The sequence below is a fragment of the Strix aluco genome, chromosome 26, assembly GCF_031877795.1.
Source record: "Strix aluco isolate bStrAlu1 chromosome 26, bStrAlu1.hap1, whole genome shotgun sequence".
NCBI lineage: Eukaryota > Metazoa > Chordata > Aves > Strigiformes > Strigidae > Strix > Strix aluco.
This window is the reverse complement of record NC_133956.1, coordinates 4,226,865-4,247,365: the sequence shown is the minus strand read 5'-3', so window position 1 is coordinate 4,247,365 and position 20,501 is coordinate 4,226,865. Positions and strand designations below refer to the sequence as shown.

At 48.5% G+C, this 20,501-nt stretch overlaps 2 protein-coding genes across 8 annotated transcripts; both read right to left on the bottom strand.

The window, feature by feature from the left end:
- Window positions 1-1,009: 1,009 nt before the first annotated feature.
- HMGN2 (high mobility group nucleosomal binding domain 2) lies at window positions 1,010-4,639 on the bottom strand. The gene is made up of 6 exons (XM_074807191.1): window positions 4,484-4,639; window positions 3,548-3,592; window positions 3,167-3,196; window positions 2,788-2,838; window positions 2,335-2,430; window positions 1,010-1,902 (listed from the first exon to the last, which is right to left on the bottom strand). The coding sequence occupies exons 1-6, from the start codon at window positions 4,496-4,498 to the stop codon at window positions 1,867-1,869; spliced, it is 273 nt and encodes a 90-aa protein (XP_074663292.1). The 5' UTR covers window positions 4,499-4,639; the 3' UTR covers window positions 1,010-1,866.
- Window positions 4,640-6,203: 1,564 nt separating this feature from the next.
- DHDDS (dehydrodolichyl diphosphate synthase subunit) lies at window positions 6,204-19,107 on the bottom strand. Of its 7 annotated transcripts, none has more exons than XR_012620978.1 (10): window positions 19,056-19,107; window positions 17,671-17,754; window positions 16,634-16,750; window positions 15,885-16,027; window positions 14,406-14,522; window positions 14,111-14,212; window positions 13,330-13,444; window positions 11,253-11,360; window positions 6,451-6,580; window positions 6,204-6,345 (listed from the first exon to the last, which is right to left on the bottom strand). XR_012620978.1 is itself a non-coding variant. In XM_074807186.1 (10 exons), exons 2-10 carry the CDS (start codon window positions 17,731-17,733, stop codon window positions 6,312-6,314), a joined length of 900 nt encoding a protein of 299 aa, XP_074663287.1. In that variant the 5' UTR covers window positions 17,734-17,754; window positions 19,056-19,107; the 3' UTR covers window positions 6,204-6,311. The 7 variants fall into 7 exon arrangements, 6 of the variants coding, with proteins under 6 accessions (XP_074663287.1, XP_074663288.1, XP_074663289.1 ...); XM_074807186.1 differs by having other exon boundaries at window positions 6,204-6,375; window positions 6,451-6,521; XM_074807187.1 differs by having other exon boundaries at window positions 6,451-6,521.
- Window positions 19,108-20,501: the final 1,394 nt, after the last annotated feature.

The following is a 20,501-nucleotide window of genomic DNA, read 5'->3' as shown; positions in this document are numbered from 1 at the left end:
AGCTGCATCCTACTGCTTGGTTGCTCAAGCAAGTTGTCGGTATTTTTGTTGGCTGTTTCTAAGCTGCTGCTTCTGGGTGGGGTACATACAAGATTATTAAACATTATTTTTCTTACATTTGCTAGATGTTAAGGCGTACCAGCTATGATAATGCAAGAGAGAAGAGTTCATATCGGTACACTTCAAACTGGCTGTTTTCTGCTCCTCCAGCCACTCTAGAATACTTCTAGCACTCCAGACACTGAAAATTTCTTAATGTCAAACTCTGCCCTGTTCGTTTTCATTGGATTCCCTCTGAAAACAGCACAGGTTGAAACAGGTCACTGAGCTTAATCAAGAACAGACACTGAAATCCCAGGGAAGGCCAAAAGGAGATGGAAAAAATATTCCATCTGAGAAAGTTACTGAAGGAGACATTTACACATTAGGGTTTTTGGTTTGGCTCTGCTCGACAGTTTAAGTAGTGACTATAAAAATGGTGCATTTTTACTCAAAGAAATCTTGTTTCCTGCTTAGTCACTACCACAGCAAAGTCTGTATTTGATTAGCAGAAGCAACGATATTCAAGCTCAAGTGCAGAAATCTAACACATAATCAGTTTTACGGAGCTAGTTCTGGTTTCACTACCAAGAAAAGCTTACCAGAATTTATTTTTCTCCGCAGCGACTGCAAGATTACTGTATTCTTCCTCCTTTTGTGTAGTACCACTTTTTAGACAGTAACAAAGATGATTTATCTCAGTAGAGTCACTTACGGGCTCCGTGTTGGGCCTCCTAGCAAGCCAAGAGTTTCAAAACATCCTGCAGCAATCTAGCTTTTAGGTAAGGAAATCTCACTTTTCACTTGTGAATTAAGACTGAATTAATTATCGGAATTCAGATGCTTAAAACAAATTCTTGGCCATCAGCAAAACAGCACCTAAATACAAATGCATCCACGTACACAGCAAGTATTCTATCAACCACGTTAGAGATGAAATAAAGGCAAGAGGAATTAGAAAGGCATTAAGAACAGTCCAAGCCAAACCGTATCCAGCTTTATTAAAGGTACTTTTCATAAACAATCATGGTAATTTAGGCAGGACATGGGCTACAATCTGCAACATTTTACAACAACTGTCAAACTCCCCTCCCTTCATGGACTACCAAAACGTAAAAGTTGCTATAAAACTGAAGAATCTTCATTTCATACTTGTAGAGGGAAAAGTTTAGAGTGAGGGTGGACACTTTCACATTTAGCATGTTGTTTAACAACTCTTCACAAACCTACCCTGACTTTTAGAGGAAAAAAAAAATTAAAATGCAGGCTTCTTAATCTGAAAACCAACCATATAAAAGAGGAAGTGCAGCTCCTTTTAGAGCCATTAGATCCCAAATCAAACGCCAGGAGTCTGGATCACCTGACAACGCATTTAGAATAAGTCCCAAAATGCCTTTTTTGCCGTATTTCGGAGTGATAGGCTCTAGGCAAACAACGAGGATGTGGAAGGAAATACAGAGGGCATTAAAAACTGCGGTTTTGAAGTCGGCAACAGGCACCTTGGGAGCTTCCATGTTCACTCGGATGCACTTCACAGAACGAAGGAATCCCTTCCTCCCCTATTCAGGAAGGGCCCTTCTTCCAAAAACTGGGGGCTGGGAAAACTTTTCTTATTAAAATTTAGATTCCAAGAAATAAACTAAGTGACATTTGTCCCCACTGCCCCCCCCCCCCCCTTAAAACACAACAATGAAGCGGTCTGTGTGCTAACAACATAGCTTAAAAAAAAGTAAAACAAAATTCTGCATTGTTATAAAACTTGATAAAAAATAGTATTTCAAACTGTACAGTCACCAGAAGTACACAGTTATCAAAAATTCACACATTTTACTTGGCTTCACCAGCACCTTCGGCTTTCTGTGCCTAAAAGAAAAAGGGGATCCAGTCAATACACACCACGCACTTGCACCAAACAGCTGATAACTCGTTTTACTAAACAGCAGTTCTCTGAACAGAAGAAATCTTATCTGGGCTGCACAAACCAAAACCTACCATTTGAAGTACTGTCAGAGGCAACCTGAAGTTGCTTTATTACGTGCGAACTTTACGCATTTTCAGAACAAGGCAGAACAGTAACTTTCACGTGGCAACTTCAAGCGGCGAACAGACAACTTTAACTCTTTACCAGCCAAGCAACACCCCCCCCATCTGTGGATGTGGTGTGTCGTAAGCAACAGGTCTAAATAATCAAGCAATAATTCCTCTTCATTAGCGCAAGCCTAGACGTGTCTATGTTTGATATGGAAAAAAAGTAATTTGCTGATGTAAGAGAAGCTGCCAGACCCGCTGTTATACCTGGTCTGTTTTGGCATCTCCGTTTTCTGCAGGGTTGTTTCCCTCCTTGCCAGCATCAGCTTTCCCCTTCTTTCCCTTGGGCAACTTCTCGCTCTTCTGTGAATGTAAGATGACGTACACCATAACAATTACCAACATCCAGTCAGTAAGCCACAAGAATCCAAAAACTAGAATGGTAAAAACCAACATTGGATGTTGGCCCGAAAAGAGCACAACACACAAACGCTTGCGTGTTTAAGAGATTGACAACAACTGCTAAGAGTCTTCACTGCGATATCTTTTATGAAAATTTTGTAAAATTCGAAAAGTTTTCAGCACAACTTTATAAAAGTGACGATACAGCTCAACTGCATCACTACACGTGCTGTTATTCAAAATTTTATTAGTTATTACCGGACAAATCTAAACCTCGTAACCCATTTACCTCTCAATAATAGCGCTGACATGACTCACCTTTGGAGCTGCCTTTTTAGGTTTAGGCTCTGGCTTTGGAGGAGCGGGCTTCTGTAAGCGAGAAAAAAAACATTGTGTTATTCCAATTACTTTAAGAGAAACGTACTACTTTTTTTTTAGAACCTTCAACCCAAACAGTCTAATTTCAGGAAAGCAAATCAAAACTCTTTGAAACCGAAGCACTTATTTGATTTGTCAATTATTCTACCACTCCCAGAGCACCACACAATGGGGCAGTTCCTTAAGCCAGCAACTTTCTTTCAACTGAACAATGCGTCTCTCCAGAATACCTACAGTTCTCACACAGATGCAGCCCCCGATACTCAAGCTTAAAACTACCGAGCGTTGTCACATCTCCGCTCAACAAGAGAATACTCACAGCAGATAACCTCGCCGATCTCCGTTGTGGCTGTTTAAAAAGAAAAACGATTGGATTTAATGGGATGGAATATGAACTCTCAAAACCTCATAAAGTAACTTTCATTTCAAAGTAGTAAAATCCCAGAGCTCATGGTTCAATTTTTAGTTCCTTTTCCCCCGTTCTCAAGAAACATGAGACTACCCCATTTAAATCACTAGTTGCTAACTAGAGTTAAGTTGATTTTTCACGGTTAAAAGACAGTTAATACTTTGAAAACTCGGACTGAATTAAGACCAACCCTCCCCCTGCTCCCCAGTTCTTTATTTTGATGAAGTTAAACCTCATCTTCCAACGTAAACACTTTATGATCCAACTTTTGCAAAATGTTGAACTTCTTACCTCATCCTTAACTTTGGCCTTATCGCCCTTGGTATCTCCTTCAGCCTAGGAGGTGAAAGAGAAGTCGTACCGACAAGTTAAGGGGAGGCACGCTCAGCCCCCATCTCCGCACCCAGCCGTTATTTGTCCCCCCTCCCCATCCGCAAAGGAGACGCTTCCAACCCGCTCCCGGAGGGTGCCAAGCCCTCACCGCGCCTCGGGCCGGCGGGACTCCCCCCACCTGCCCCTCGGCGCCGGCAGGCCGGGCGGTCCGGCCGCGGACAGCGCTCCGGAGGCCGCCGACATTCGGGGAGGGGCCGGCGGGGAGGGAGTGGGGGGGTAGCCCCTCGGCCGCGGGATCCCCGGGCAACCCTCCCCCCTTCTCGGGGCCGGGCCGAAGCCTCACACCGATCCCCCTCCCTCCCCTCCCCACAGCGGGGCGGGGGCTGACACCTCCCCCGGGGCTGGGGGGGAGGCGGGGGAGCGGCGCTGCCCCTTCAGGGAGGCCCCGCTCCCGCCCACGGCTGCCCCCGTGGGGCGGCGGTTTTGGCGGCAAAGCAGCGCGGCCGCTTCCCGCCCTTTCCCGCCCCACCGGCGCTCCCCTCCCCCCCTCTGGACCTCCCGCCAAAACCAACCGGATCGGACCGGCGCCGCTCGGCGCGCCCCTCCCCTCCCCATCCCCCCCCTCCCCCGCCGTTAGCCCCCTACGCGCGCCGCCGGTAACGGTGTCCGCGCCGCCCCGCCCCCACCCCCGTTAGGGCCTCCTCGCAACCGTTACCGCCCCGACGGGGGGGGAACGGGGGAGAAAGGAGGGGGATGAGCGCGTAGTCCCGCCCTCCCCCTTCCACAGGCGCGGGCGGCAAAGTCGGGGGGGGGGGGGGGGGGGATGTAGGCCGCTACGGCGGAGAGGGGCGCGGTGGGGCGGCCCGTTCCCCCCGGCCCGGCGGCGCCACGTACCTTTCTCTTCGGCATGGCTCCGGGCGGGCGTGTTGGGTGTGTGTGGGTGTGTGTGTGTGTGTGTGTGTGTGTGTGAGGGAGCGCGGAGCTCGGCTGGGCGGCGTGAGGGGGCGGAGGGAGAAGGCGGAGGAAAAGGGGAAAAGGGGAGGGGGTGGGGTGGGGGGGGGGAAGCCGGTAGCGCTCGGTCCGGGGCGGCGGCGAGAAGCGGGGGAAGGGAGTGAGGGGAGGGGAGGGGGAAGGGGAAGGAAGCCGGGAGCGGAGCGGCGGTCTGGGCGGCGGGCGGCGCGGCGGGGCTGCCTCCCGGCTGGCGACCGCTGGCTGCCGACCCCACTAATTTGAATCGGGTGTTTATAAAGTTTTATATAGAGCCGGACGCGGCCCAACCGGTTCCAGCCGGATCCCCACCGCCCCGCTTGCCCATTGGCCCGCCAAGGTCACGTGGGGTGGGGCCAGGCGGGGAGGGAGGGGATGGGGGGGGGGGGGGTGGCCGCGCTGAGGAGGTGGCGCGCGCGCAACTGGGCCTCGCGCCCCCCTCCCTCTCCCCCCTCCCCGCGCGCCTGCCCACAGCGCTCCGCGGGCGGGAAACGCTGAGGGGAGGGGGGGAGGCATAAAAAAAAAAAAATTAAAAAAGGGGGGAACAGGGGTAGATACAAAGCGATGGAAAAAGCGGCGGGCCCTAGGGAGCGCGGCCGCTGCTCCCATGAGGAAAAGGGGGACACACACCACCACCCCCCCTCCCCTGGGAGCTGCAGAAGCGCCCGCGCGGGGCTGCGCGGGGCAGCGCGCAGGTGAGCGGAGCTGTTCGTTCAGCACCAGGAGCACCTCCGCGGCCGCGGAGAGCACGGCAACACCCCCCCACCCCTCCCGGCGCTGGGCGGGGAAAATAGCGTTAGCGGGATTTTTCCTGGTTTAAAAAAAAAAAAAAAGAAGGGAGGTGGGGAGAGTTATACCCAAAGTAAGGGAGAGGGTGAGGCAGTGCTAAAATTAAAAAAAAAAAAAAAAACCAAAATGCAAGAAAATGACATTAAAACAATTCCCACAGGCGCCCAGTGGCCTGTAAAGTTGGGCTCCTCTAGCAGGGGCCGTTTCTCAGAGCTGGGTACAGGCACAGCCCCTGGCTACAAACCCCATTCCAAAATCTACACTTCGTGGTGCCCCCAACTTTTAACCTTCTACTTGAACTTCATCCAGGAAAAAAAAAAAACCCAACCACCCAAACAACAAAAAACCACTTCAAGGAGCACATTTTCCCCCCTTCCCGCTCCAGGTAATCTCTGAGGCTTTTTCAGACCTCAGTCGTAAGAGCAGCACGTTTTTCCAGTCGTGTTGATTTTTCACATCTTCACCATATAAAAATGAATTAAGGAAGTTAAATTCTCACTGAAGAAGAAACCTGTCGCTCTATTTCCACAACTGTCACAAAGATTCACTCCCAAAGCTCAGAGTTTGCCTGATAACGTATGCCCAACCCTCTAACAGAGCGAGGCGTACAGGGAAAATTGGTATTTTACTGGAGTAACTGATGCAGGTGGAATAAAACTGTCTGGTAACACAAACCTTTCTGAACTCCTTGAAGGACTTTTTCTCCTTTTATAAAAGGGATTAAAACTTTCCCTACAAGCCTTTTGTAAACTAGATCCTTCAATTCCCACACCTGCAACAGTACCCTGTGGAAAACCACCACTGTAGTTTTGGTCACCTGTATCATCTACAACACAACTGAAAAAAACTTTTTTTTTTTTTTTTCTCTTTTAAGGCAAAAGTACATTCTCAGGTAGAAGACAGTCTCCCCATCAGCCCGGCAAAGCTGACTGGAGAGTGCTCCATCTCATGGAGAGTAAACTATTTCCACACACAGCTTCCTGTAATGTGAAGACAGAGAAAATAAAAGGCTGCAAAAGAAGTTTAAAATTGACAGCTCCCATTATCTCGGCACACTTTTATCCAGGGTACTGTTTGCTACTTACGCAAGAGGAGGTACGTGCACGGAGCTTCGTTCGGCCAAGCCTTGGGGTATCAGCAAATTGCTCACACTAGACTGTAAAAAGAACACAGCCTTCAAATTGCTTCCAGTCTAACAGGAATCGGATATGGAGTCTGTCACAGGTTAAACAACATTATATTAGACCTGGATGCCAACTTCATTAACACCTCAGAATAAGCAGCTCTACGTACTTTTAAACGTTCAGCTTATTTTTTAAATAAGTTTGGTATGAATATGCTTTATTCACGATTTGACAATGTAGTTATCCTCTTCACAATCACATTCAGAGTGCTGAGTTTGCAGCACTTACAAGTCTCTTAAATCTGCATTTTCTAGTTTTCACCTGGAGGTAAAAAGGAATACTTTAAAAACAGCAATAGCTGGTACTGCTGCACCTGTATGTGCATCAGAAACAAAAATCAAGACATTTCAGTTATTTTGACCACGGGGACGGAAACCAGGAGAAATTAGAGACGGAAATAATCTTGGAAATTAGCTCGTCCATCTCCCTGCCGATGGAAAACTGAGAACAAACAACACTCCCCAGCTGCTCCAGCCACCCCCATCAAAATCCACTAAGCAGCCCTTCGTTTTGGCTGGGGTCAGAGGTCAGGTTTGGCTACTGTATTCCTGAACTAAGCCCACCCTCACTCCCTGGAAACAGGACCTGAAGTCCCAGCTCTCGAGAGGTCTCAGAGGGATTTCGCATACTGTATCCATCACCCGGTTTTAGCTAACTTCTTTTTCTTTTTAAGCCATTAATTCCCAACCAATCCCATTTTCTTGCCTGCTCAGAGCCTCTTTCCTAAGCACAGTCAGTCTGTTCCAACATCAGCATCTTTGTTTTCCTCACATACACTGCTCAGAAGGGATCACAGGACCTGGTGAAGCTTTGGAGTATCTTTTTCTCTTTACAGCAAGGCTGACAACACCTCGCTTTAGCTCTTAGGAAGCCAAGAGCAGATAGATCAAAACCAGCACAGTAAGACGGGGAAAACCAAGATGCTCTCATGAAGCAGGCAGTGAGGAATATCTCTGCCACCACTTCGCACAGGGCTCCCCCTTCTACGCCAGGAATAATCCTCTCCCTACAGAATGCAAGGCTGCCCTTATGGGACAGCAGAGGAAATCTCAACAGAAGATTCACTCCTGCAAAGCCATGGAAGGAATTCAAGTGCAGACTGATTTCACAGGACTGAAGTGGTTTGCCTGGGCCAATTCATGAGGAGCCAAACAGAACCGAAGGCTCTTTTTAGTTAACGTCACCAAAACACCCAGGCCTGTCAAGTGCCAAGCAGCAGAGAGATGGCAGGGTGCGTGTATTCTCCAGCATCAGGGGCAGGGAGGCGAGACAGAAGGACGGCATTACCTTCCCCAGCAGCAATCACAGAACTAGAAAGGTTCACAGTACTCTGTCCCTGCCCTCGGACAGGGCCAGCAGGGACGTCAAGTCCTACATCACCCTGCATCCCCCCCCGCAGAACCACACCGAGTGATTTCCTCCGGATAGCAGCTGTTCCCTCTAACGCCGTTAAAAACTGTCTTCCCAAGAACAACCCAGCACCTATGTCATGCAGACACCGTACACAATCTTTCAAAGAAGTCCACTCTCTTGTGCTCTAGTGCCTGTAGAAAGCCCTGGATTCTCTCTTCCCGCATGGCAGTGCATTTCTGCAACAGTGTCCGTCGGCGCCGGGAGTCTCCGTGGGACGCAAACCCCTCCTGCTGCAGCTTCCTTGTCACATAAGCCTGATCCCTTTCCATCTGTTGTCGCCTCCTTTCCTCCATGTAGGAGTCTCTGGCCTTCTGGAGTGAAAAGCAGGAGAGCGTTAGCACTTTACCAGGCCTTCCAGCTCACCTGTGGCACAGACACAAGGCAGCAGAGGTTACGGAAGAAACAGCCTCTGCTTGGCCATCGGTCTGCAGGTTAAATGAAGGGTGGCTCTGCGTGCGCCTCCTCCACTTTGAGGCAGCCTGCTTGATTGGTTATAAAAAAAACTACAGGGATATCCTTCTGGACCTTCTCCCCAAGACAAAAGTCTGCTCACAGCATTAGCTCCTAGTTAAAATAGATAAAGGTCATGACAGATTGTGGAAAAACCCTCAGATATTGGAATCAGAGAGGAACAGCACACAAGACGACTTCTAAACCAGACGCACACACGAGCTGTCCTCGCCAGTGTCATCACAGAATCTTTGATCCTATTCACACGGCAGCTGAAAGGTTTTAGGGGATTCAGAACAATGATTTATGGGGCAATTCTTTGAGCTGATGATCAGGTATTGAGCTAATCAGCTTCAACACAAAAGCATGAGTGGGCTCAGCATTCCCAAATGCCTGTGATCTAATAATGTACCAGCTCGAGACACAGCAGGATGGGCAGGAGAAAGGTAAAGGCAGTAGCTATCCTTGCCTACCCTTCAAGCATTTGAAATATTTTTGCAGAACATCACTTTTGGATGTCTTCTTATTACACATATCCTAGCCTGCAGCCTCCAGCAGCAAAACCACATCTGCCTGCAGGAATATTAAGCTTTCATTTAAAAAAAAAAAAAAAAAAAAAGAGCAAAACCGGTCACTGTGACATAACCTGACATACATACACACTCTTAGGGAGTGCTGGCCTTTCAAATGAGCAAGAAGTAATTACTCTAATGAGAGCCTGACTCACTCTTCACCACACTTTCCCAGTGCCCAAGTCAGTAGTCTATGCTCTGGCACTGTAAATTAGCTTTTGTTGTGCTGGGAATGAGAGAGGAAATATCCATAGCTACAGAGAGCCCACTGAATTGATAGCACCCCACTGCTGGAGCTCTGCTTATTTGAAATGCAAAGATCATCAGCCTATTCAGCCTAAGACTTCCACCCTTGAACAAAGTGAAATTCTGTCTATTCACCAGAAAAGAGTCTGCAGGCTTGCCAGCCAACATCTATATTCTCTTCCTAGGTCTACCACTACCAAAAGCAGGTTACAGCTGATCCTGGGACTAAGTGGTGAGCAACAACCAGCTAGCAGACTCCTTTGAGCAGCAGGCTAACTGGAAAAATGAAGATGGCCATTAAATGTGATGCTGTTTGAGTTGACGGAAGGAGGATAGCTTTTGTCAAATACCTCCAAATCAAGTTTTTTTACCAAACCTTCCTATCCACACCGTAACTGCCTCCAGTGTCCTGAGGAGACACAGCTGCTGTAATAGATTCTGGCTTCTCAGCAAGGCAACCCCCAGCCCCATCATCATCCTCCCTGACAAGCAACCCCTCCACCAAGGTAATTTGTTTCAAGAGCTCCAGATACTTGTGTCTTTCAAGTTCATCTATTTCAAATACAAAAAACCCCAGCTCCTAAATCTCAGCAGTTCCTCTGAGAAGTGCTCCCTTCTGCCCAACTGGGCTGCACCCCTTGAAAAAAGGGCAGCCTTATGTACTGCAAAGTGGGTCTCACAGCAAGAAAACTGACCAGAGAACAAATCTGGATGATAAGAAACCTTGATAATAGCATAGCATGAACACACAGAGCCACAAACAAGAAGAGATGAGACAGAAGCAGCATTTGTTACCCGTCAGAATTAGCACTAGGAGCAACGTCAGAACAGTGACCTTACTGTTCAATACCGTTCAAGACAGAGGCAAAGCTAATGTCCATGACAAACACTACAGCCTTTTTGGCTTTCCTCTTCATGCAGAAGGTGAATTGCCATTAGTTGTATTACTTGCATTAATACTGGTAGGAAAAGGGCAGACTTGGGGCAGAAATAGGAATAAAAGAGGTTAAGGATGTAGAGAATTTGGATGCTTCCAGACCGACTGGACCTGATTAAATTCACCCATAATCATGACTGTCTAGAATCCTTTTGACAACTCTCAGAGGTGAGCAAGGTCCCTGAAGGTAGAAGAGGGCAATAAATGCCTGTCTTTAACAACTGAGGACCCAAATAATTAAGGAACAGATGCACTCAGCAACCAGGTACGGTGGAGGTAAGAGGCACCACACTAAGGTCCTTCTCCTGCCAGTTACTCTGTGCTACAAGCTGCTGCCCCCCAGATTTTCCCATCAAGAGATCAAGAGCTCCCAGACTTGTTTTGCTTAAAAATAGCCAGATTACTAAATTGCTACTAAATTGGCCAGATTTATCTGAACCAGGTCAGGGAGAACTCACAACAAATTTAAGAGGAGAGGAACAATGACAACGAGCAATAGGAACAAGCTCTTCATTAGGCACATCTGGACCCACCAGAAAGAGGACACTTGTCCACAGTCTCACAGCTCAGGCAGCCTCACTTCAGCTCCCAGAAAGGAAACTCTAAACCCACTTGTTACAGCCCTAAAAACAATAGTGGAGTTAGAGAAAGAGCAGGCAAATTTCCCTTGCTCATTCCAGAGTGAACTCAAGCAGTCTTTGCTTAAACCACCAATGAAGCGGTTTGAGTTAAACGGGCTGATTTTACCCCGTAGCAAACCAGGAGTGCTCACTTGTTCTGTCCTGTCAGCTGGGGAGCGGGGACAGATACTTCCAGCTGGTGGAATGAGCAGTGAGTAATAGAGTAATAGTGGTGACTTCAGATACTTTAGGTACTCCCAAAAGTAGAGGAGTCTGTCCACGCACTAAGATGTTGTAACAAGCCACACGGATACGGGAGAAGCAACACATCTGGCATTAGCTGCTGCTGAAACAAGATCTTAACTAACTGCACTAAACGAACAATTCCTGTTCCCACTTTGCACACTCACCTGATCTCCAGCACGCTGCTGTGCAGAGCTTTCCATCTCCCTAAGGCTCCCTTACCTGTAAAGCGCTGTAGTTCATCTGGAACCGAAGGATGGCCTCACACAAGTTCCAAAAGGAATATTCTGGCCACAAGACTGACTGAAACACCAGGCATGAATGGGATGTCTGCAGAAAGCAAGATCACCAACATTTTTAATCATCAGTGAGGGAAAAATCATCAAGATGGCAGCTGTGTTGGTCAAACTATGCCAGCTTCCCCACAAAGATTTTACCTAGGCTGTGTTATCAGATTCTACTTGAAATAAATACCAGCCAGGAAAGTTTGAAATTGCACAATGTAGAGTCTTTTTAATTAGGTTTTAATGCTGGGCCACCAGTCATCCATTCTTGCAAAGATACCAGCAGAATTCTTTCTAATGCTGTGTTGGTCTTCACAGAGGTATTTTTTTTTTTAATAGCTTAAGCATCACAGACATATAACAAAACTAAAATAGCAACACTGGACTACCAAAGGCTGAGTTAAGGGAATAACAGATGAACTGAGGATCAGGACATGACATTTAAGCCATTCATCAAATGACATCTCGTGATATTCCTTGCTGCCCACTCATGGCATTTAAACTGCTTAATGAGGCTAAGAGTTGTGGTGCACTGAAGATATCCCAGAGCTGAAAGATGCAAGCTTTCAAGTTAAAACCTATTTTTGCCTTCAAGTTCCTCAAAGTTTCAGGTAAATGTGTTCCTATGACCTTTACTACAAAATCCAGTACTTAAAAGGACTCTGCATGACTCCCAAAATCGTAATGCTACCGAAAATCTTTTAGTGTCAATTCAATACAAAAAACCACTATAAGAACATTTTCTTTGACACTAGAGAATCATCCTGAAAGCACAATTTCCTCCCACTTTGGGGCTGTCAGGACACACATGATTGCTAGCGAAGGGAAATCTTCGCTAATGCCCTGGTGTGTGAGCTGGCAGAGTGGGAGCACAAGCACACGTTCTCCTCCGCTGCTTCAGCTGTGATCCATGGCATGGGAGAGGGGCACCACGCCAGCCTCCCAGAGCACTGACTTCCTCAGTATTGCTTCACCAGTTACAAGCTCGGTCTCTGAGGCATCTCTGCCAGGACTACCACCAAGAGGAGCAAGCAAAATGTTACGTCTGCAGCACTGACACCCATCCAGGGTATACGTGTGCCCAAAAATACAGGGAGGAGAGGGAGATGCCTTGGTAGGCAGCCGCAACTCAGGCCAGACAGCTTCTGTGAACTTGCCAATTAAATAACTTGGAATAGGAACATGTGATGTGGTTGCTTAAAGGCAATTTGGGTTTTGGCTCCAAACTGTACATGTAAAACAAAATGTTAGCTTTAAGTAAAGCAGCCCGACTCAAACATTCTGCTGCAAAGTTTGGGTTATAAACAAGTCAATATTGCCTAGCACAGGAGAGAAACGGAAGCAGCTTTGCAAATACATGCAAATAACCATGTATAAAGTAACTGCAAATACATAAACTTTATATGCGTTAAGAACTTACTATGTTTTAACTTAGCAGCCGAGTCATGCTGATTTGACTTTGCCATCCTTAGAACCTGTCTTGTGGGGTCTTGTTTCGCTATCAAATACACTTCTGAAACTGTGACAAGACAGGCGTGTACGTTACGTGTACGTTACAGGGTTAAACCTCCAGCTGACATGTGACAAACACCTCTCCCAGGAATCCAGAAATCCTGTCTGGGATTTCCTCATCCCAGGAAACGTATTGCCAGGTTAAATTAATCAAAGCCAGGAATTTACCAATCAAACGAGGAACTACCTACATGTGAGAAGAGGAGCAAAAGGATGAGCAATCCATGATTTCCTTGACTGCTGTCAGCTAGCCTAATTTGTGATTTCTCATTAAGTGTTTTCAGGATGACAGAATTTCAGACTTGTGCTGCAAAGTATTTTAGGCAATCACAGAATTGTAAGAAACAGATTCCTCAGAGGTGCCCCAGCACTCAGTCCATCCAAGAAGCTACCCAACCCCTGGCAGAGAGAGATTAAGAGCCCTCGTGTCAGCTCACGCCTGGAGACAGTAGAACACTCTGATGCAAAAAAGGAATATTTCAAGGAAAAAACAAAGACTTTACCTGCCAGAGCAAGAAATCACTCAACCGAACCTCTCCAGAGGTTCGAATCAGGAGGTCTGGGTCAGGGGAGTTGTTGGTGTACAGACACTTATCAAGCAACGACTCAGACACATCACTAAGAAAGACAGATGCATCTTATTAAGATCACTTTCCTGACCCGACAGAGGTGGCACCACTAAATCAGAATTACTGAGGGTTTTTTATAAACACAGGACTGCAGATTAAAACTGGGTGGTGGAGTTGTACCTCACCCAGTCACCAACTCGCTTCTGATGGACGCTGCTGTCTGCTCCACAGGCTATTTCAAATGCTCTTTCAGCCCCCAGAGCATCCCCCCCCCCATGCTTTTTGCAACATAATACAGTGGTGGAACCAGACTGTGAGGCCTTCCATCTGGAGCAGAGAGCAGAGTGCTAACTCCTCCATCTCCTCCAGGGTGGAGGAACAGTTCAGGATTCATGATTCATCTGTTGTTTGACCTCATAGCTAAGACTGCCAGCCAAGCAGCCAATTGTTGTGGCATAAAATCTGCCTTCACATTTAAACTAACTTAAGACACAGACCTAATTTCTCTTCTGTCTTGGTTGTGTATCTATCACCATGGCAACCGAAATAATAAAAACCAAACATTGCATAGTAACTTTAAGTCATTTGTTCCAGTCCTACTGGTTTAACGAGATCTATTTAAAAGCCACTTGGCTTCTGAGAGGTTATAAATAAAGCGTAGGAGGTAAGACAGGCAGTCTTCATCTATGAAACCTCACACAGAAAGATAAGTTACCTGGGTTCGAGCAATCCTTGTTCCACCCCCCATGCCATCTCCCTGACAGCATTGCTGATTTCATGTCTCGACGTGTACGCAAAGCAGACGTTTAGAAAGCATCTGAAAAGAGGAGAAAGATGTAAGACTAACCTAAGGAAGGTCCAGCAGAAGGCAGAGAGAAGAACATCGACAACAGTTCTGTGTGGTTGTAGGACCAAGGAAAAACAAGATGTAGCATGTCTGCCAAGTCTCAGCCTTCGGGTAGAAGAGGAAGACGTCAGGTAGCAGCTACTTTAAACTGTGCGTTACTTACTTGTTGTAGTTCCTAGTTGCCAGCACAGCTTGGGCAATCAGCTCCTGAATATCCAAGGGCAGAAGCGGCAGGTCCCCAAGGACACGGATACACACCCCGTGCTTCTTCAAGCTCTCCCTACACCCAACAACAAGAGTGAGGACTACAGAAAACAGATCAGTCTCTACTGCACAAGTGCCACGTTTGCCTTGCGTAACATCCACCAAATGAAAACAACAGGCACGTAGCAGGCAAAACTCAGCAAAACGGAGAATTGGAAAAAGGAAAATGACCAGGTGTTGAAAGCTGGCTTGGATTTGACCATCCCAAACCATTCCACAAAGGAAAACTGATCATTCCCCATAGAAGTTCCTGAGGTACAGACATAACCAAAGGACTAGAAAATGATCACAGATTAGGCATTCCTACCTGAAGTTATGAAAATCCATACAGAAAACTTAATACAGCCACAGACTCTGGGCTGTAACGAATCAAAAATTAAGATGACTAACGGTCACCCACAGAGTAGCACAACTACTTCCTGGCGTGAGGAAATATTAACGTAGCAGTGAGGGTGGGATGGGGGTGGTGGATGTCAGACAAGATAGGAAATCATCCATGCCCACTCTGGCATTATTCTGAGCAGACAGGACATCCCATGGGATCTTACAGGTTCCTGCTGCTGCCTGTCTGGTGCTACAAACTCCCTGAGGAAGGGCTGCATCAGGGAGAAACCAGGGAAAAGGTCTCTCTGAATCACAGTGATTGGTTAGCCCTGATCTTCCCAACTCCAGTGCACACACACTATCCTCTCCCTTCCGTTCTTCCAGCCACGTTCCCTCGCTGCCTTTCAAATCGACTTCAACCAGATAAGGACCCCTTCCATGCACCACTCTTCACACCAGTCAGGCCTGGGGAAACAAACACATCCACCGAGCTACCGAGCAACAGGGCACTGTAACACCCCTCCCAGCTCACCCAGACCTGCCCCGGTTTCATCTACACACCACACACAAACTAGTTCTCCAACTCCAACACGTGACTTAACACACCACGTGCCCATACGTAGAAGTCTCAAGTTAGTGCAAAGCAAGTTGCCGAGCTAAACTCTGATCTGCCAAGAGTACAGGGACAGAATTTCAGACAAAGCTTTGATACTTCATCAAAACAAGGCACCTAGCACTCTAGGGCTAAGCAGGAATTTGTAATCGTGCTGTGCTCATCTGAAAGCTGCACTGCCCCAGCGCTTGGCGGGGATTGTTGCACGGTAAGTCAGATGATACAGACACAAATCTGGTGCGTGGGGGGACTGGGTGTGCTCAGGAGCTGTACATGCCATCCAGGTAGGCAGAGCCCCTCAAAACAAATCTCTAGCTGGAAATGGAGAACACCTCCCTTCATTTAATCCACTTTCACAACTTCCAACGTCTCTGTAACACCTCTTAATCGTGGTTTGTTTTAGTTCCACCCTGTGGGATACAGACGTGACAGGATTCTTACTGTTCTTCCAGTAGGCGGCTAAATTTCTGCCTTGCCAGATCCATTAGTCCATCCACCTCCTCCTTGGAGCGTTTAAAGTTCTCAATACTGAAGGCATAAACAGTGACCTCCCGAATACCCAGATTTAAGCACCACCGTAGTGTCTGCAATAAGACAAAAATATAATGGAAAACAAAAGTCAGATAAGCAGCCTCAGACAATCAGACAAGTCAGCAAGACGCAGCTTCTCCACTGCTAAAACCTTCCTGTCGTTTCCCACTACGCAAAGATTGGATCAAAAGAAATAACCATCAAGAGCTGACAATGAAACCCAGTCGATGAGCATTTTGGATTCGTTTTAAAGAACAGGAGGAAGATATCACGATCTAAGCCTGAGAATCCATAAGAGATATGGGTCTGATCCAGCACTTCTCGTAGAGAACATTATATAACACCGGACCTTTCAAAACCTTTTCAGGGAAATTCAACCTGTTTCATAGCTTTGAGATCTGCAAGGCACATATTTTAATTGAGTGTGAAACTGAGAGGAAAAAAAAAATAGTTGATTGGAATGACTCTGCAAGGTAAGAGGAAGAGAGAGAGGGGAGCTGAAGTTGGGAACCCTGATGACAAACGTCAGTTCTAAGCACAGGCCTGACCCCAGTGAGGAAAAGGATCACAATACACCAGCCAAGTGGCAGACGAGTCATCTGGTGAACGCGGCTCAAACTTCCAACGCACAACTTGAAGGCAGCAAACACCCTCCCTACCTGTGCCAGCTTATCAAAGCCTTGTGAATGCCCCTGCTGCCTCTCCACGTGACACTTCTGGGCGTAACGGCGATTGCCATCCATGATGAAGGCAACATGCTTGGGCATCGGACCTGCCTAGAAAAGAAGGAGAAACACAACAGACCAGAAAGGAAACAGTCAAGCTGGCACCTTGCATCGCAGAGAGTTTAGTCGCACTGCTCCCGGCAGCACCGCCTATTTGTAGGATGCAGTGTGTATCTCCCAGCTCCAAGCTGGAGCCAGAAAGAGTAAGATGCTAATTACCTCCCTGTTAACCCCAGTTTAGGCTAAAAAGCATGTCAGTACTGACAATTGCCTAAACTGAAAAGCAACTTTTCCCTCCCCATTTCTATCCCATGACAGAGAACTAGGGACAGAAAGCAGCACTGCCACAGTTAACCTCCCCGCAGCCACGGAGAAGGGTGCACACAGTTTTGTGCTGCTATAAGTATTTTTTTTATTTCAGAGTTCAAGGGCATCTTCACAGACACAATTAACTTAAGAGAAAACAAAAATTCAGGATATTTTCCCCCCCTTAAGAGGAGTATTCCTTTCCACTGACCTCATTAGGTCTGCACAGATCCTTGTGCAAGGACAGCATCACCAGTCTCAAGACTCTGCTGAGCAAGGCTAGAATCTTCCTGGAACTGGTGAGTTATTATTCTAATCAAGAGAAACTCAGTTTCATTTCTTAGACTCCTAATCCCACCATCTTGCTTCTCGCCCTCCTTCCCATGCCCTGCCTTCATCAGCAAGGGCACAAAACATGGAAGCCTGGGAGCATAAGCTCATTACTGGCAAGCACTGCCTACAGCCTTGCTCATTTGCAAGACTAAGCTTAAGTAATTTTCCACCCCCAGATGCTGTTTAGGGATGTACACCCAGTGCCAGCATTAATACGTGCCCTTGCCAGCAACACTATCTTTCTACAGCAGAGCAGTCACAGAGACAGTTCCACTCTGAACCCCGATGAACCTGCCAATTTTTTACCACAGGTAACTAAATTCATTTCTTACCTTAATGATGTTGGCACAAAATCTCTCTATGATGGTCAGCTCGCCCTCTCTGATCCACGACATGTTTTAGTGAGAGCTCCTTTTCTTTTTCAACGGGAAGATGAAAATAAAGGGATTAGAGGTACAGAAGATTCTGTTTAAACCCAAAGCAACGCTACAAACCATCACCTTAGAAAATTAAGCTTTGACTAGCTGTTTTGGAGCCCTTTTTATCACCTGTGCAAGTACTTTGATAAGCAGACAATGAGGGAACTCAGAAATGAGCTCTGGAATTTTCCAGCTGTATGTCATCAGAGGGGATTCTGCACTAGCCAGTAGCAAGAGAAAAACACGACAGCGTCTTCCAGCTGAACCAGCTAGTTAGTCCGGACCCACAATCTGGGCTACCACCAGGCGAGTCACAGGGCGGCAGCTGCGCAAACTGACCTTCAGTGCTTCTGTGTTGGAAACCTTTCAAATGAGGCAACCATCTACATCAGCAACTACCCTGCACTTGTGTCACCACTGATATTTCTTTTCTTTCACAAGTAGGAGCTGTAAAAATATTGGGGTTTTTACCACATTATCTCCACATCAAATACTAAGTTCTGGTTTGAGCTAACAAGACACATTTGCTGAACTTCCACGTTAATCTTCAATTCTCTCAGCTAGGAACCCGAAGAGGTGTGGGCAAAGCAGCTATGAAGAGCAAGCTGTGGGGGCAACAGTCCAACTCCAACCGCCTGGTACCCATCTAGGGGCCAAAGCAGATTCAAATTACACTTGATTGCATTAATTTTCCATACAGGCCTTCTCTGCCACTTCCCTCAGGAAGGGACGTCGAGCCACAGATGCAGCCACAAAACATTAAGGCAAGGAACTGCTGAACCTCGGGCTCTGTTACCGAAGCTCTTAACGCTCCCCTCGAACAGCCCGTCCTCTCCCAACACCACCTTTGGCTGTCAAAAGCGATCAACCTTCCCCACACGACTTCACACAGTCATCTTAAAAAATAAGCCTCACAAGAAAGGACCTCCTCTGTCAGGCAGGGACAGGGCATCAGGAAGGCCACACTCGCTCCCGCCCAGCCAGGAGGCTTTACACCCCCCCGGCCGCCCTCTCCGGGAGGCGGCTCTCCCCACACACAGCCTGGCTGCCGAGCAGGGCCGGGGCGAGCGGGAAGGACACCCGGGCCACCCGCGCTGCGGGAGGGAAGCTCGCCCCAGCCGGGCGAGGCGGGAAGCGGACACCGGATCTCCCCGCTCACAGCGGGAACGGGGAATCCCTCAGCGCTTCCCCCAGCTCCGTGAGGGGAGAGGAGCGAGCGCTGAGAGCGGGAAACACCCGGCGCAAGGAGACGCCCCCACCCACCCCGCGGAGCCGCCGCGGTACCCGCCGCCCGTTACCTCGGCCGGTGCCGCCTCACCTCCACCGAAGGGTGACGTATCCTTCCGCCTGCGTCACCCGCCGGCGCCGCGGCGCGGGGTGGGGCAGGGGCGGCGCTTGTGCGCATGCGCGGGGCGCTGGGAGGAGGGGTGGGGGGCAGCGAGCGGGGGGGGCCAGGGCGGTTGTGGGGCAGCCCAGAAGGGCCAGGGCAGCTTGGGGGAATGGGGGGCTGCAGGCCCACGGCGGGGCTGGCGTTAGGAGGAGGGGGGGGTGTCAGCTTGGTTTTGAGGCAGCCTGGAAGGGCCTGGGTGGTTATTGGGGGGCTGCAGGCCGATGGCAGGGCCTGGGCGGTTATTGGGGGGCTGCAGGCTGATGGCAGTGCTGGGGCAGTTAAGGGGGGCTGTGGCTGTCAGGGCTGTGCCAGAGTTGGGGTGACCTATTGCAATTGGGGTGAATTGGTGACTGCAAGCTGACAGTGGGGCTGGGGGGGTTGGGGGAGCCGTGGGGGTAGGTGGGGTGGGGGGGAGAGACAGCTGCAGGCTGGTAGCGAGGCCTGGGTGGTTATGGGGGGCTGGGAGCTGGCAGTGGGGCCAGGCTGGGTATCGGCTGCAAGTCGAGGCAGCTCTGGGGTGTGTTGGCCGTGGCAGCTGTGGGGCACCCCAGTTCCCAGCACTCCCTCCCCCTCTGCTCAGGCAGCACCCATTTGGGGTCTGGGCTTCTCAACCCCAGGGGAGGAAAAAAAGTAACCACACACACAACATCACCAGCAGCCATTGCCCATGGTCTTTATTTTTTTTCCAGAAAAGAAACACATTTTACATAGTTGGTACAAAAAATTAAAAAAAAAAGAAAGGAGGGGGAAAAACCTGCAGCAACAGGAACTGGGGATCTCACTGCAGGGGCTCCAGCAGGAAATTTCTTTGGAAAGCGCAGCTCGGGGTAACCCCTGAGCCACACACAGCCACCCCGATTATTCCCTCCCTCCCACCCACTTCATAAAAATTCAAGAGTTTGACACAAACAAGCTTTGGTTGCTAGCAGTAAACATGGATTACATTCTTCCGTCTCCTCGTAGACAATCTTGTGACTCAAGGCTTTCGCACCAGGGCAGAGCCCCTCTCGTGAGGGACACCTTTTCCTCATACATTCAAACGCTCCCGTCTTAGAGCAGGACCCTGAGTGTGCGGCCTCATCCGCCCGCGATTCACTGTCCCCTAATGCATAGTGCCCAGCGCCTGCGAGCCGAGCCTGGGCAGGGTGGGTGATGATGCGGCAATTTAGTTAATTATTCTCAAGATACGGGAAGAACCACAATGGCAAATGCAACGAGAAGATGCGAATCAATCCCATCCTCTCCAACGTGGCTTCCCTTTACAGATAAAAATCCCTGTTTTTCTTGGATCCCGGTACCACGCTGGTGCCGGGGGAAACCTGAGTGATTCTCTAAGCCATTTGCTATTTGCTTT